The sequence below is a fragment of the Myotis daubentonii genome, chromosome 4 (genome assembly GCF_963259705.1).
Source record: "Myotis daubentonii chromosome 4, mMyoDau2.1, whole genome shotgun sequence".
NCBI classification, from domain to species: domain Eukaryota; kingdom Metazoa; phylum Chordata; class Mammalia; order Chiroptera; family Vespertilionidae; genus Myotis; species Myotis daubentonii.
Window position 1 is genome coordinate 4,750,468 of NC_081843.1, and position 17,287 is coordinate 4,767,754.

At 43.5% G+C, this 17,287-nt stretch overlaps 1 protein-coding gene and 1 non-coding gene across 2 annotated transcripts; both read left to right on the forward strand.

Annotated features, from left to right (window-relative positions):
• The first annotated feature begins 1,019 nt into the window (after positions 1 to 1,019).
• LOC132232633 (transcription elongation factor A protein 1-like) lies at positions 1,020 to 2,257 on the forward strand. Its single transcript, XM_059692028.1, has one exon. The coding sequence runs from the start codon at positions 1,167 to 1,169 to the stop codon at positions 2,055 to 2,057; it is 891 nt and encodes a 296-aa protein (XP_059548011.1). The 5' UTR covers positions 1,020 to 1,166; the 3' UTR covers positions 2,058 to 2,257.
• A 9,967-nt stretch (positions 2,258 to 12,224) lies between these two features.
• On the forward strand, positions 12,225 to 12,328 carry LOC132233899 (U6 spliceosomal RNA). The gene has a single exon (XR_009452753.1). It is a non-coding gene; the product is annotated as a U6 spliceosomal RNA (small nuclear RNA).
• Positions 12,329 to 17,287: the final 4,959 nt, after the last annotated feature.

Genomic DNA, 17,287 nt, shown 5'->3' on the forward strand with positions numbered 1-17,287 from the left:
ATGTCCAGCATCCTCTGTGATCTTCCCTTCTCTGTTTAGGGCATCTCTCTCCTAGATAAGTGATGTGCCTCTGTGTGTGACCACAGAAGAGGATCTGCCAGACTTAGTCACACTTACCAGCAAGATTTAGGGCTAGAAAACTTGTTAGCGTGTGCCCACTAACAGAACTGACCTACTGGACTGTGCGCACTTAACAGCAACGTCCTACCAGGCACCCGCCCTGCACCAGATGTGGGGAAGCCTGTACTAACCCGTGTCCCTGACTGAAAGTGTCTGATATGGTTCCAATGTTTCTGAAGTACTCATCAAGTTTCCTAGGGAAGTTTAAAAGGAAGTGACTCTAGGCCAGGGGTGAGCAACCTTTTTGTGAGTGCATGCCAAAACCAGCAAAATCTCTGACTCAAAATTCTTCTGCGTGCCAACCCTAATTTTTTGAGAACATGTTACACCTACTTGATATCTCTTAAGGTATATGTATGTGAAGAACCTTGAAGAAATAATAAAATTCATTCGAGCGACAAAAACACAGTATATGATGATGAAAAATACATTTATTTTTTAATGTATACATGTACACTGATAGTTTGACAGAAAACTTTATGACTCTGTTTGATATTATCAGTGGGACTTTTGCTGCTGCATCACTGATGACAGAGATTTTACATCAGGTTTATATTTTGTGACTTTCAGAGATATGCACGAGCTACTACTTTCATCTGTCAGGCTACTCCTATTACGAGACTTAACAAAATTCATCGCTGAGAACAAAGATTCACAAGCATATGTGGATGAAAACATGGAGAGTAATGCTGTTGCAAAGTTTCTTAAACAGAAAAAATTTCTGGAATGGCATTCCGAGTCCTCAATAGTTCATTTTCGACACTATTGAAGTTGCTCTTCCCCTCTCTCGTCAGTCCATGTCTATGGTCTTTAAGATAACTTGTTATGTAAAATTATTTATTTATCTAAGATGCACCTACACTGAATTTATCTGAAAAATAAAAAAGTCAATATTAAGAAAAAATTGTCTAGAGGAAGGGCCTAGGCCGGGCCTGCCGTGTTGGGCTCGCCGAGCGCCTGAGTTTGCGTCCCGCCAAGATCTCTACCCCAGTGTCGCCTGCTCCCCGTCCCAAACGGGCTGGGCATGGGGAAGACCTGCCGGAGCCATGGAGGACAAGGTGGTCCTCATTGCCAAGAAGATGGGCAAGATGGTGCAGAAGAAGAACCCGGCTGGAGCATTGGATTTGCTGAAGGAGCTTAAAAATATTCCCATGACCCTGGAATTATTACAGTCCACAAGAATTGGAATGTCAGTAAATGCTATTCACGAGCAGAGTACAGATGAAGAAGTTACATCTTTAGCAAAGTCTCTCATCAAGTCTTGGAAAAAGTTATTAGATGGACCATCAACTGATAAAGATCCTGAAGAAAAGAAAAAAGATACTGCAATTACATCACAGACTAGCCTTGAAGCAAGAGAAGAAAGTAGCTCCAGTGGCAATGCAAGCAGCAGAAAGGAGGAGACGAATGCTCGAGATATTTACGTGTCATCGTTTCCTCGGGCACCAAGCACTTCCGACTCTGTACGGTTAAAGTGTAGGGAGATGCTTGCTGCAGCTCTTCGAACAGGAGATGACTACATTGCTATTGGAGCTGATGAGGAAGAATTAGGACCTCAAATTGAGGAAGCTATATATCAAGAAATAAGGAATACAGACATGAAATACAAAAATAGAGTACGAAGTAGAATATCAAATCTTAAGGATGCAGAGAATCCAAATTTAAGGAAAAATGTGCTGTGTGGTAATATCTCTCCTGACTTATTTGCTAGAATGACGGCAGAGGAAATGGCTAGTGATGAGCTCAAAGAGATGAGGAAAAACTTGACCAAAGAAGCCATCAGAGAGCATCAGATGGCCAAGAGGGGTGGAACCCAGACTGACTTATTCACATGTGGCAAATGTAAAAAGAAGAATTGTACTTACACACAGGTACAAACTCGTAGTGCTGATGAACCGATGATAACATTTGTTGTCTGCAATGAATGTGGAAAGTGATGGAAGTTCGGTTGAGTTGGAAGAATTGGGAAAATGTCTAGACCATTGAGAAAATGGATTTTGTAACTGGCTTTAAAACTAGGCCAAGGAAGTAGTTTTTCTGCAAATCAGATTTTTAAAGAAAATGCATCCCTATGTCTTTGTTTTTAACATAGTATCATCCTTTCTTAAATGCCCATAGTTTCAGATCAGTAGGGAGACAAATAATAATTATATGGTGTCTATTTCAATTCTTTTCATTTTTATAAGTAATTGATATTAAACTTTTATCAATTAAATTTTTGGCAATTTATTTTTACCTTTTTTTCCTTCTTAAAGGAAAATTACCTTAACTTTTTTACAGTCTAAAACAAACACAGTAGAAATGTTATTCTTCTCAGTTAATACATAAATGAAAATTACATTTTTTCTTTATTGGCATGTACCTGCAAATATTAAAGGAGGAGAAAGGTAATATAATTGTAAGTTTATTAAATGTGGCGTATACTTGACCAGCTTCTCTAAATTGTACATAATATTTGAAATAGCATATGAAATTGTTTTTAATTATTATATTCACAAGTCTGGGATAATTAGATACTATTTTCCATTTGTAACTAACCATGATCATTATTTTTTTGTAATTTCTTGTACATGTTTATTAGTTGTTCTTAATGGATTTTACTTTTGGAAACATGACTTCGTTTTTTTGGAATCAGTTCAGTTTTGTTTTGGGTTTTTTTGTGTGTTTTCTTTTTGGTCGCAGTAAGTAAGTGTAATCTTTATTCTGAATCTATGTATATTTTGTATCTTTTTAAAATTTCAACATAAATTTAAGACTTACAGAACATATAAGGAATCCAGTGTGTATTTCTGATCAACCTACATAGCAAAAAAAAAAAAAGTCAGGATCATATGCTACATTCAGTTGTCATCTCTTAAATCTTCTTTAATGTGGAATAGTTGGTTAGACTTTTGCTATGCTTCACATCATTGACATTTTTGTCTTTTTTGTTTTGTTTTGTTTTACATCATTGACATTTTTGAAGTCTATATAGGCTAGTTCTTTTTTAGACTATCCGTTAAATTTATTTTAAAAAAAATTTTCTGTGTGATTAAGTAGAGGTTATGTACTGTGTCGAGAATAACAAAAAAATGATGCTGAATTCTCAGTGAATCATATCAGAACACACATGCTGTTTCTTAGCTGCTGGGGTCCAACCCCAACAGGTCCAGGGGTGTGGACAGAGTCGGTGAAGAAGGAATGACACAGAGGCAGTGTTCAGGTGATCATCATAGCCGGGTTCTCTTGTCAGGGTCTCCAGCCAAGTTCTGTTCAGGATCTCCAGCGAAGTTCTGTTCAGGATCTCCAGTGAAGTTCTGGTCAGGATCTCCAGCGAAGTTCTGGTTAGGATCTCCAGCCAGGTTCTGTGTCCATGTTCTCTTGCTAGGTTCTGTCCAGGTTCTCCAGGTTCTGTAGCCAGGTTCTGTAGCCATGTTCCCTCGCTAGGTTCTCCAGCCAGGTTCTGTCCAGGTTCTCCAGCCAGGTTCAGTCACCAGGTTCTAGTCAGGTTCTCTTGCCATGTTCTATCCAGGTTCTGTAGCCAGGTTCTGTCTCTAGGTTCTGTTGCCAGTTTCTGTCCAGGATCTTTTGCCATGTTCTGTCTCTAGGTTCTGTCTCTAGGTTCTGTGGCCAGTTTCTGTCCAGGATCTTTTGCCATGTTCTCTCGCTAGGTTCTGTCTCTAGGTTCTGTGTAGGTTCTGTGTCTAGGTTCTGTTTCCAGTTTTGTTTTATGTACCTGTTTGAATTTATAGTATTTTAGTTTTTCAGAACACTGAGAAAAAGAAAAGAAAAAAAAAAGAACAAAATTGTAAATGGAAGATTATAAGAGAGGGTTTCGCATGCCAGCAAAAGTTACTAGCATGCCATGTTTGGCACGCGTGCCAGGGGTTGCCCACCCCTGCTCTAGGCTAAGGACTGGGAGAGTTCTGCCAGTACCTGGAACTCTGGACTGGCCAGTACCCAGAGTCCAGGGAGAGTACGAACAGCTCCAGTCTTATCCCTATGTATGCCTATTCAGTCTTATTTGCTATCAAAAGATCTATCTTCTTCATTCTGGTCTCCCCAGTTTGTCAGTAATGAGGGACTTGTATGGAAAGGGTAGAACTCTACTTTAGTTAAGACTAGGACTTTACATCCCCTGGTGAGATAATCTCCTTGATGATATAAGCCAGGGGTCCTCAAACTTTTTAAACAGGGGGCCAGTTCACTGTCCCTCAGACCATTGGAGGGCCGGGCTATAGTTTAAAAAAAAAACTATAAACAAATTTCTATGCACACAGTGGCGGCAAAAACACCTGGCGGGCCGGATAAATGTTTTCAGCAGGCCGCATGTGGCCCGCGGGCCATAGTTTGAGGACCCCTGATATAAGCGTTTAGTATCTAAGGCTAGTTTTTTACAATTGAAACCCTGGAAAGGCTGTCAAACTTATTTGACCAAAAGATCTACACTAATAAAAGACAAACATGCAAATTGACTGTACCTTCGCTATGCCTTAAGCCACGCCCATCAGCCAATCAGAGCAACTATATGCAAATTAACCCAACCAAGATGGCGGCTGGCAGCCATGGAGCTGGAGCAAGCAGAAGGCTTGGTAGCTCCAGTGATGGAGGAAGCCAAGCTTCCCGCCTGCCGCAGCTGGCTCTGAGCTCCACTCAAGGCAACAAAGTTTCAATTATAGAAGATAAATTAATCCCAGACACCTGCTTTCAGCGAGCCGTGGCCATGGAGCTGCAGCAAGCAGGAAGCTTGGGTTGCCCCTGGCAATGGAGGAAGCCAAGCTTCCCACCCGCCCTGGCTGGCTCTGAGCTCCACTCAAGGCTACAAAGTTTCAATTATAGAAGGTGAATAAATCCCAGAATAAAAATAAAAAGAAAAAAAGGAGAGGCTGGGAGCTTCCATCGCAGGGGTGTGTGGCCAGCCTGAAAAGAGGCATCAGGCCCTCACCCAGGCTGGCCAGGCATCCCAGTAAGGACTACCACCCTGAAGGGGGTGTGACCAGCTGCAAACAGCCATCAGCCCCTCACCCAGGCTGGCCAGGCACCCCAGCGGGACCCCTACCCTGATCCGGGACACCTTTCAGGGCAAACCAGCCGGCCCCCACCTGTGCACCAGGCCTTTATCCTATATAATAAAAGGGTAATATGCAAATTGACCCTAATAGTAGAATGACTAGGAATGACTGGTCACTATGACACACACTGACCACCAGGGGGCAGATGCTGAATGCAGGAGCTATCCCATGGTGGTCAGTATGCTCCCACAGGGGGAGCTCTGCTCAGCCACAAGCCAGGCTGATGGCTGCCAGCACAGTGGTGGTGGTGGGAGCTTCTCCGGCCTCCTTAGCAGCACTAAGGATGTCCAACTGCATCTTAGGTATGCTGGTAAGTGGACATCCCCCAAGGGCTGCCGGGCTGCCAGAGGGATGTCTGACTGCCAGCTTGGGCCCAATCCTCCATGGAGAGGGCCTAAGCCAGCAGGTGGACATCCTCCGAGGGGTCACAGACTGCAAGAGGCCGGGCTGAGGGACCCCACCCCCCCCCCCCACCCGCCGAGTGCACAAAATTTTATACACCAGGCCTCTAGTTATATATATAAGACACAGTTTTCCTTTTAACAGACTGGAAAAGGACTAAACAAACCCCACATTAAAGGGGGTAACGTTTTTCTTCAGAGCCAAGAAATCCTTGTTCTCTGTCAGAGGGATGATGAGGCCTGGGCAACGAAGGAGGTGGCCATGGTATTTAGAGCTGGTATTCCCTGTGTGTGAGTAGAGCTTGTAACCTGGTGGAGACAAGGTGAACAACAAGAATCATGACAAGTGATCCAGTGAAAGAAAAGTGTTTCAGTGTCAATGATTCCAAGGCAAAGGATAGAAGAAAAGCAAATATTAGTTTGGAGAGTTGTAGCTAAACATCCAAGAAAACTAGACAAACTTAGGATTCAGTTTAATTCATGGGTGACAGATAAAACTTCAAAAAAATTAATTGGAATCAACTCAGAATTGTGTATTATAGTCTGTTGAAATATAATTTTTCTCTCTAAAATCACCCCTATCCTCACTAAGGACCAATCCATTTATTGAATTAAGTCCAGTTTTAATTTGGCCTATATGCATGAATACAATAAGAACAGTAATTGACTGTATAGGCCAGCCGTGGGCAAACTACAGCCCGCAGGCCGTCTCTGGCCCGTTTGAAATGAATAAAACTAAAAAAAAAAAAAAAAAAAAAAAAAAAGACTGTACCCTTTTATGTAATGACGTTTACTTTGAATTTATATTAGTTCACACAAACACTCCATCCATGCTTTTGTTCTGGCCCTCCGGTCCAGTTTAAGAACCCATTGTGGCCCTCGAGTCAAAAAGTTTGCCCACCCCTGGTATAGGCTCTTTAAAAATCTATTTTGCTGGACTCCCATGACTGAGTTTCAATGAGGCCTTCAGGGCAAACAAGCCAAGCCATGCAGCCGCTATCAGGCCAGCCTGCAGTACCTGTTAAGTTGGGTAAATTCCTCAAGTTTTTGAGGTCCCCTCTGGTGTCTTGAGGTTCTTTTCATGCCACCCTTCAGAAAAGTAACCTTCATTCCTTACCTGGAAAGATTATTATGAATCACGTGACCAAGTGAAGTACCAGGCTTCTAAGGTGCTCACATTGGCTTCCAGTCCTCCAGTGACATCCAGAGGCCTGGCATGTCTCTCTCAGACATGACACTCCAGCACAAGTCTTGGTCAACAAAACTATTATTGGAAACTGGTATTATTGAACCCATGCAAAGAAACGTATTGCTATGACCCATTTATTATGGATTTCCAAATTCTGGAGCGATTAGGTAGGGAGAAAAATATGTAATTTACCAAATTGTTCTGTTTTCTTGTATTTGAAATACAATGCCCTAAAATCAGGAATACTTTTAACAAAAGTCACACAACCTAAATTTTGTCTTTTTACATAAATGAATTTATATGAGAGACCTTGACCGTACTGTGAAAAGCCACAATCAATTAAAGCAATTAAAGCATATATCTTTACTGAAAAAGTAAAACAAGTAAACTATACATCTGGCTCATGAAGTATAGATGGGCCCCCAGCCAATCCGAAGAACAGGCTGGGTGGGGGGTCAAAGGCATCATATACCCTCCTGTCTGTAGGTCTTAAAATTGCTCCATTGAATAAACTGATGCAGATTAATTCCTAAGATTCCGTTAGTTTGTTGTGGTCCAGAAATCATGAGAAGCACAGGCAACCTTACCTTGCCAAGCCTTGAGACTGCCAGCCGCTCTGCCTAGGGAGTAAAACACCCTTTTTTCCCTTCCCCCGCCTCCCTCCCTTTCTGTAGGGAGGTTTTGGGGTTGTTTTGTTTTGACCACTTGTTTTGTGTCCTTGGCTGGAGAAGATAAATGGTTTGTTAGTTACAAGTTGGCTGCAAGTTGCCCACATTATTTGGCTTTCAATATTTTCCTTATAAATCTATAATTTTCATGAACTTTTTACAGCTTTTAGAAATAACTAGTTTTCAAAATGCAACTCTATGTACCATGCTTTCTATTACCAAAATCATACAATTTCCAATTAATAATTCTTAGAAGCCTCAATCCTCAATAACCAAGGAAAGCAAACAATCAGCATTCCTTAGATTGACCCTTCTGGACAGATTTTAAACATACTCAGTTTTTTGGTTTTTTTAAATATATTTTATTGATTTTTTACAGAGAGGAAGGGAGAGGGATAGAGAGTTAGAAACATCGATGAGCGAGAAACATCGATCAGCTGCCTCCTGCACACCTCCTACTGGGGATGTGCCCGCAGCCAAGGTACATGCCCTTGACCGGAATCGAACCCGGGACCCTTGAGTCCGCAGGCTGACGCTCCATCCACTGAGCCAAACCGGTTAGGGCAAAACATACTCAGTTTTAAAGCACATTCTCAACAAAGCAAAAGACCTTATAACAGCTCCAAGTCCACTTCACAAACTTCTTCCAAGATAAAAGCAGGCAATCTAGCAATCAAAGCTGAAGTAAGTTAACTTTATCTGCACACGTGGCTAAGTTTTCCCAGGAACTTGTACCTTTAAAGATGGCCAGACTAGAGTTTTTTACCAGGTACTTGCATTTCAAAGGCCCCAAGAACCACAAGGGGAGCACTGTAGAACATGCTGAAGGGCCTTGAGCACTGAGCACTGCTGTAAATCCAAACCCTGCAGTCCTCCTCCATCCTGTCTGGTGACCTAATGCCCTCAAGTATGGAACCGCCCTGATCTACCTCCCCATCCTACTTCAATGCTTGCCAGCACATGGCGTGGTGTAAGCACCAGGGGCAGGCTGTGCCCCAGGCAAGGGCATTCCCTCCCTGGCTCCCCTACATTCTATTGAAGACCCGAATACCCTCTGGTCCCCACCAGGCCACTGCCAGGAGCTGGAAGAAGTCAGGTCTGTGGGGCCAGGTCCAAGGAGGCACTGAGGGGATGGGGGATCCTCTGCTCACCTATGCCCGGGTCCATCTTGGCAGGGACACCGAGAACGGCAGATCAACCAGCCTAGCCAGGATCCGCAGGACTTAGCGTCCCTCTGCCCCCGCCCTGCGCAGGAGGAAAAGGCAGGGAAGTTTGAGCAGATCTCTGGCAACAGGCCAGGGTTGGGCTGTGTGTAATGGGTCAAAGTGTGCTGCTTGTGGGGGGAACTCCCAGAGGCAGTGAAGCCGCTGGTCACATGCCTTCTCTTGCGTGCCTCAGTTCCTCTCCCTGGGTGTCTAAAACATCCCTGGAGGGGGCAGACTTTGATTACAGTTGTATTCAGGAGTCCCCTGCACATCTTAGGGTTCAACCCCAGACACCTCTGCAAGGTCCTTACTCATGTTAAGGACATTTGAGATTCTCAGACCAGAGAGAGGAACTTGCCTCTTTGACCTTCAGAGCCTGGGTGGGGGCTCAAGCACTCATTTAGTTGCTGGTCAGATTTTGTCTTGCAACTGGCGGGAAGCCTACTGCTTTCTAACCCAGCCCAACAATCAGTTCTGGCCCATTTTCGCTTTTAAATGGCCCAAAGGCAGGAGACTGCATTTGGCAAGTGAAAGAAAAATGCCCGCTGGAGACAGCAGCCTGATTAAGTGGCTGATGGACACCCAGCAATGCCTCAAAAATTATAAAGGAAACATGGAAAGAAGTGATAGGGTCCGTAGATCCACCGTTGGATGTGGCGAGGTTGGATCCTGGATCGAGCCCCCAAAGCTGATATACTGAATGGTGAGCCGAGGTTTTTCCTGAGGTCGTGTCTTGCAACACCGAAGAATGAGCTCCATGGACCACAAGATTTACGCAAAACTGTGGAAAATTTGTTACAGATTCAGACTCCTCCCAAGAAGACAGGGGCCAATAATGGGCTTCCCCCCTAAAGCCTTGTAGTCCAGGGGTACACTAGTATATTTGTTAAAAGCCTGCTCTAGTCTGTGTTGTCACCTGATTGATCCCTCAATTCTTCTAGACCAGCAACAGACCTGAACTGTCCCTGTGTCTATGTGTTCTCTGTCCCTGTTCTGGACTCTCCCTGTTTCTATGTGTTCTCTCTCTGTCCCTCTGCTGGACTCTCCCTGTGTCTATGTGTCCTCTCTCTGTCCCTGTGCTGGACTCTCCCTGTGTCTGTGTGTTCCCTCTCTGTCCCTGTGTCTATGTGTTCTCTCTCTGTCCCTGTGCTGGACTCTCCCTGTGTCTGTGTGTTCCCTCTCTGTCCCTGTTTCTATGTGTTCTCTCTCTGTCCCTGTGCTGGACTCTCCCTGTGTCTATGTGTTCCCTCTCTGTCCCTGTGTCTATGTGTTCTCTCTCTGTCCCTGTGCTGGACTCTCCCTGTGTCTGTGTGTTCCCTCTCTGTCCCTGTGTCTATGTGTCCTCTCTCTGTCCCTGTGCTGGACTCTCCCTGTGTCTGTGTGTTCCCTCTCTGTCCCTGTGTCTATGTGTTCTCTCTCTGTCCCTCTGCTGGACTGTCCCTGTTTCTATGTGTCCTCTCTCTGTCCCTCTGCTGGACTCTCCCTGTTTCTATGTGTCCTCTCTCTGTACCTCTGCTGGACTCTCTCTGTGTCTATGTGTTCTCTCTCTGTCCCTGTGTTGGACTCTCTCTGTGTCTGTGTGTTCCCTCTCTGTCCCTGTGTCTATGTGTTCTCTCTCTGTCCCTCTGCTGGACTCTCCCTGTTTCTATGTGTCCTCTCTCTGTCCCTGTGCTGGACTCTCTCTGTGTCTGTGTGTTCCCTCTCTGTCCCTGTGTCTATGTGTTCTCTCTCTGTCCCTCTGCTGGACTCTCCCTGTTTCTATGTGTCCTCTCTCTGTCCCTGTGCTGGACTCTCCCTTTGTCTGTGTTCTCTCTCTGTCCCTGTGCTGGACTGTCCCTCTTTTAATGTGTTCTTTCTCTCATGGGCCCTGCCATCTTGTGACCACATGGAGCGGCCATCTGTGTGAGCATGTAAAGGTCAATTTGCATATTACCTCTTTATTTCACAGAAAGAAAACAACGCATTACATACAATAGGTTGACCTATTCATTTGTTCATACAGGAAAACATTTTCCCAATCTATGATATATGTATCAGCCTATGAAATAGAATATAAGAAATATATTGTGCCCCACAAGCATGGCTCAGTGGTTGAGCATCAACCTATGAACCAGGAGGTCATGGTTCAATTCCTGGTCAGCGTTCATGCCCATATAGCGGACTCGATCCCCAGGGGGAGGAAGGGTGCAGGAGGCAGCCAGGCAATGATTCTCTCTCATTATTTATGTTTCTATTTCTCTCTCCCTCTCCCTTCCTCTCTGAAATCAATAAAAATATTTTAAAGAAATACATTTGTAAACATTGCTAGCAAAGTCTGTTTAGAAAAGTCTAGAGTGAGTGTTTAAATGAAATGGACTATATGTGTACAACATGCAGAGAAGTCTGTGAACACTCTTCTAATTAGTGCCAAGCAGGTTTTGGCACAGTGTGTGTTTGTCTATTTCTTTTTTTCTTTTTTTTTATCCTCCCCAGAGGATATTTTTCCATTGATTTTTAAGAGAGTGGAAGAGAGAGGAAAAGACAGAAACATCAATATAAGAGAAACACATCAACAGATTGTCTCCTGCACACGCCCTGACTAGGGCCTAGGCCAGGGAGGAGCCTGCAACCGACGTACAGGGGGGCCTTGACTTACAAGTTTAATTCGTTCCGTGATGGAGCTCGTAACTCAAATTACTCGTATGTCAAATCAAAAAGTGAACAAGTGAGACACGTGATGCTGGGCTGATGTTGTGGCATTCACTGTGACGTTCGCTGTGCCAACTAGCGGTGGGGTATCTGAAGCTGGCTCGTAACCCGAATTTTAGCTCGCAACTCAAAGCAAAAAATTGGCCGAGAGACGGCTCGTATCTCGAAAAACTCGTTAGTCAGGACACTCGTAAGTCAAGGCCCCACTGTATGTGCCCTTGACAAGAATCAAACCTGGGACCCTTTAGTGTGCAGGTTGACAATCTATCCACTAAGCCACACTGGCTAGGGCTGTTTGTTTGTCTTTTCTTGCAGATTATAATTTCTAAATGAAACTCCTGGAGATTAAAAATGGCAGCAGAGTAAGTGGAAGAAACTCACAAACATGTTTCCAGGACCAAACTGGAATTACAACTAAAATACAAAGCCGTCACCCTGAGTAATCAACTGAAGACTCGCTAAAGAGAACACTGATAAGGATGGAAAGTGGAGACCACATAGAGCCTGATAGGAAGGGTCAAGGTGCAAAAGGGCTGGACAGGCTCTCACAGATAGCAACTGAAGTCCCCAGTAGGGAGTGTGCAGGAGGCAGCTGATCAATGTTTCTCTCTCATCGATGTTTCTAACTTTCTATTCCTCTCCCTTCATCTCTGTTAAAAAAAAAAAAATCAATAAAATATATTTTAAAAAACAACAACAAGAAAACCAGAATTGGAAATGCCTGGCCCAGGCTCAAGGATTTATTAAAAAAAAAAAAAAAAAAAAAAAAAAAAAAGATGTAACAGTGCAAATAACAATAGCATGAAAAAGGAAAGAGAAGCCATGAACAAGAACCAGACAGAAATGAAGAATGATACATCTGACATCAAGAACACACTGGAAGGTATTAAAAGTAGACTGGAGTGCTTGCTTCGGCTGCACATATACTAAAATTGGAACGATACAGAGATTAGCATGGCCCCTGCGCAAGGATGACACGCAAATTCGTGAAGCGTTCCATATTAAAAAAAAAAAAAAAAGTAGACTGGATGAAGCAGGGGATCAAATCAGCAATAGACAACCACTGGAAGAGAAAGTAGAAATAAATACCCAATTAGAGCAAAAAATAGAAAAAAATAATTAAAGAACAGGAAGATAGCATAAGGAAGCTCTCAGACAACATGAAACAACATCATCTGCACTATGAAAATACCAGAAGGGAAGAGTGTGAGCAAGGAACAGAGAACCTGTTTAAAGAAATAATGACAAGCCCCGGTGAGGCTGAGACAGCCCCGGTGAGGCTGAGACGGCACCGGTGAGGTTGAGATGGTCCTGGTGAGGTTGAATCGGCCCCAGTGAGGCTGAAATGGCCCCAGTGAGGCTGGGACGGCTCTGGTGAGGCTGAGACAGCCCCGTTGAGGTTGAGACGGCCCCAGTGAGGTTGAGACGGCCCTGGTGGGGTCGAAACGGCCCCCGTGAGGCTGGGACAGCCCCTGTGAGGCTAAAACGGCCCCCGTGAGACTGGGACGGCACCTGTAAGGCTGAGATGGCCCCTGTGAGACCGAGACAGCCCCTGGGAAGCTGAGAAAAATACCACATGAACTCACTCATTCATGGATAATAAGAAACATTATAGACTGATGAACAAAAATGGATACAGAGGCAGAGCAGCATTGAGTAGAAAGTCCAACTACAGTGGGAACCCTGGGGAGGGTTGGGGGGAGTAGGAGATCAACCGAAAGACTTATATGCATGCATATGAGAATAACCAATGGACACAAGACACTGGGGGGTGGGGGAAGCTGGGGGAATGTCAAGGGGGGGGAAAGGAGACATGTGTAATACTCTGTAATACTTTAAGAAATAAAAAATAATAATTTTTAAAAAAGAAAAAGAAATAATGACAGAAAACTTCCCCAGCCTGGTGAAGTAAAATATCACACAAGTTCAGGAAGCACAGAGAGCCCAATCAAGATGAACCCAAAGAGACCCACAGCTAGACACACCATTATTAAAATGGCAAATGTTAAAGACAAAGAAAGAATTTTAAATGCAGCAAGAGAGACAGAAAATCACCTACAAAAGAGTTACCATTAGAATGTCAGCTGACTTTTCAATAGAAACACTTCAGGCAAGAAGGTAATGGTATGAAATACTTGAAGTAATGAAAATCAATGGCCTAAATCCAAGACTACTGTATCAAGCAAGGCTATCATTTAAAATTGATGGTGAAAGAAAAAGCTTTCCAGACCAAAAAAAAAAGGTTAAAGAATACATTACCACCAAACCAGCAATACAAGAAATGTTAAAGGGACTGCTTTAAGAAGAAGAAAGGGAGAGAGAGAGAGAGAGAGAGAGAGAGAGAGAGAGAGAGGATAATAAGCATAAAGAAAATAAAAATAAATAAATAAATCCCTATCAATAACCTTAATGTAAACGGATTAAATGCTCCAGTCAAAAGACATAGGGTGACTTAATAAGAAAACATGACCCATATATGTGCTGCCTACAAGAAACCTACATCAGAACAAAAGACTCACACAGACTGAGAGTAAAGAGATGGAAAAATATATTCCATGCAAATGGAAAGGGAAAATAAGCTGGGGTAGTGGGAATCCAACATGGCAGCCAACAGGATGGCAGTGAGGGGGAGAGAGTGAGTGAAGTAGCAAAAGGGGAGTGCATGGGCATGTGGTGTGTGTGTGGGGGGGGGGGGGGGGCGGCCAGTTATATTCCGCAAGACTTTTGGGGGCTGGAAGACCAGGTTCCCCTAGCCAGGCAGCCTCTCCTACCACTACAATTTCTCGGGGGGGGGGGGGGCAGCTCTGCCACAGAGACCACACCATCTTGAAGGGGAGAGCAGCTATGACTGGGAGCCCAGCCTCACCTCCACCCAGGAGCCCTCGGACACCACCCGGGACCCTACAGCCACACCAGCTAGGGCCTGCTGCCTCGGCTGTGAACCCACAAACACTGAGACTCCAGCCTCCCCAGCTGCAGGCTCCTAAAAAGTTTGTCTCGGGGGAAGACAAAATGGCAGTCAAATAGATGGTTGTGTCCTGTGCCTTCTCATGGAGCAGATAGAAAACACAACTAAATTGAATGACATTCACCCAGAATTGGCAAATCAAACACAGCTGGTGAGATAATCTGTGGCTGCAAAGGACAGAAGACACCTGGAGAATGGAAGGATTGGGGACCTGGGTTGGAGAAATGTGTGACCACTGGGACTAGAGGGTCAGAAGGAAACTGACCAAGTCCGCATCCCTCAGGGACACATGTAACACTCGACTGTGGAAGGGGGTCCACAGGACTGATGGCAGTGGGGGGACTCTAGATCTAACGCCACAGCCATGGGAGACCACACCCAGAAAGGCAGCCTGAAGTTCTGCACCGGCTACATAATGCCGGGGGTGTGGGGGAGAGAATCATGCAGTGGGGCAGTTGCTCTGTTTTTATATTTTCCTTGCTTTTGCTTGCTAAACTCAGTAACTAGGATCTTTCCATTACAAACACACACCGAGGCTGCAATGCAGGTGGTGGTGGTTTGGTGGAGGGTGGGGAGCCAAGCAGGAGAGACAACCAAGAATCCAGCCCTGGGACAGTCCGGTCCCTCCAACCTAAACAGCCATTTTTCTCCAGAAGAGCTAGCGGCCCCTCCTAACGGCCCCGGAAACTAATACAGCAACACCACCACCTACAGCCCATGTCAGAAATAGATGCTTGTGTAAATATGACTGAAAGCAGCCAAAGCAGGCACATTGGCCCTGAATGCCTAAATCCAAGCCTGTGGAGACAGACACAGAGGAGCGGTAGACAGCTGGGAACTTCAACAAGGACCTGACTACCTAACAGGAAACTGAGAAGTGCCAGACAGAACAGTAGGCAGGGGTCTTAATCCAGCCCCCAAGGGACATTAAAACTCAGCTGAAGCAAACAACACTTCACTGCTTCACTTTCTATTTTTTATCTTTTACTTAAGAAAGGGAAAGAAAAAAATTTTTCTTTTATTTTTTCTTTTTAACCTTTTTTAAATTAGTGTTCTACATTTTTAATTTTTCATCATTTTACTTTATCTCACTTTTTTTCCCCAACCTTTTCTTCCTCACTTCTCCCTTTTTCATCCTGTTTCTCTTCTCCTGTTCCTGCTTTACTTTTTCTCTCTCCTTTCTTTTTACTCCTTGTGAAAAATTGATCTTTTTATCTGCTTTATTGACACATTACTATTATAGTAGTCTTTGTTGGCTTAATATATCTAATTTCCCTCTCCCCTGCTCCAAGTCCATGCACCCTTCTCTTTTCTCTTTCTTTGCCAGCCAATTTATTTTATGCTTTTGTTGTTCCTCTCTTCACTTGCTCTTTTCCTAATTGCTTAATTAGTTAAATTTACCAAACTCAAGCCTATTTGCTCTCTACTCTATTCTACTTTTCCAAAAACAAATGAATATATAGATACATAGATTAAAGAAAGGGGAAAATTTTTTTATTGACTTTTTTTTTTTTTACTTTTTGTATTATCCACTCATTCTCTTTCTACCTCCTTTATACTGAACCATAGCCATTCCTCCATTCATTCAATTCCTTTACCTTACTTTCTGGAAATAAGCTCTACCTCGTCAGATTCAGTTTCCCACTTTTTCTCTGGGTGTTTGCTGTTTGCATTTTTTGGTTTATTTGTTTTGTGGAGTTTTCTCCCATATACGTATATTTTTCTGCTTCTTTTTTCTTATTTTTCTTTTCTCACTTACCTTTTGTCCTTTTCTCAATATCATTTTTGTGCTTTTTTTCCTCTCCCCTAATTCTCTTTTCTCTGGTGGTCACATTTATTGGGGTTATCGGTGCCATGAATACGTTCCTGTTTTGTTCCCTCTGTGTCATGTCTTGTCTGGTTGTATTTTGTGCCTTTTGGTCAATGTGGTTGAGAGTAAGCCACATAATCAGACACCCTAAGAGGAGAAAAATGGGGAGACAAAGAAACAGCCTCTGTACGAAAGAAAAGGAGGAATCACTGGAAAAGGAAGTAAACAAAAATGGAGGCAAGCAATTTTTCAGAGAAAGAATTCAGAGCAATGGTCATAAGGACGCTGAAAGGATGGAAGACAAATTCAACAACATGTAGGAATCAAGAGGAAATGAAGGAGAACCAAACAGAAATGAAGAATGACATAGCTGCAATAAAGAACACAATAGAAAGCATCAGCAGTAGACTAGAAGAAGCTGAGGACTGCATTAGCGAGCTAGAAGACAAGGTAGGAGAAAACACCCAAGCAGAGCACCAACTGGAAAAAAAACTTAAAACGCAGGAGGCGAGCCTAAGGGAGCTATGGGACAACACAAAATGAAACAACATCCACATAATAGGGGTGCCAGAAGGAGAGGAAACTGAGCAAGGAATAGAAAACCTGTTTGAAAAAATGAGAGAAAATTTCCCTGATATTGGAAAGAAGAAACTCACACAAGGTCAAGAAGCAGAGTCCCAAACAAGATGAACCCAAAAAAACTGACATGAAGACACATCATAATTAAATTGGAAAACATGAATGACAGAATAAGAATCTTAAAGGCTGCCAGAGAGACACAGAAAGATACCTATAAGGGACTATCAACCAATTTCTCAACGGAAACACATCTGGCCAGAAGGGAACAGAATGAAATATACAAAGTGATGCAAAGCAAGGGACTGAATCCAAAAATACTATATCCAGAGAGGCTATCATTCAAAATTGAAAGTGAAATAAGGAGCTTAATAGACAAAAAGGGGCTAAGGGAATTTATTACCACCAAGCCACTCTTGCAAGAGATGATAAAGGGACTGTTGTAAAAAGAAGAAATAGGAAGGGAAGAAGGAACACTGGCATAAAGAATAAAAATGTCGACAAACAAGTACCTATCAAGAATAACCTTAAACGTAAATGGATTAAATGCTCCAATCAAAAGACATAGGGTGGCTGAATGGATTAAAAAACATGACCCATATATCTTATTT

Excerpts from the sequence above, each read along its gene's own strand:
- LOC132232633 (XM_059692028.1), top strand. The coding sequence starts at position 1,167 with ATGGAGGACAAGGTGGTCCTCATTGCCAAGAAGATGGGCAAGATGGTG.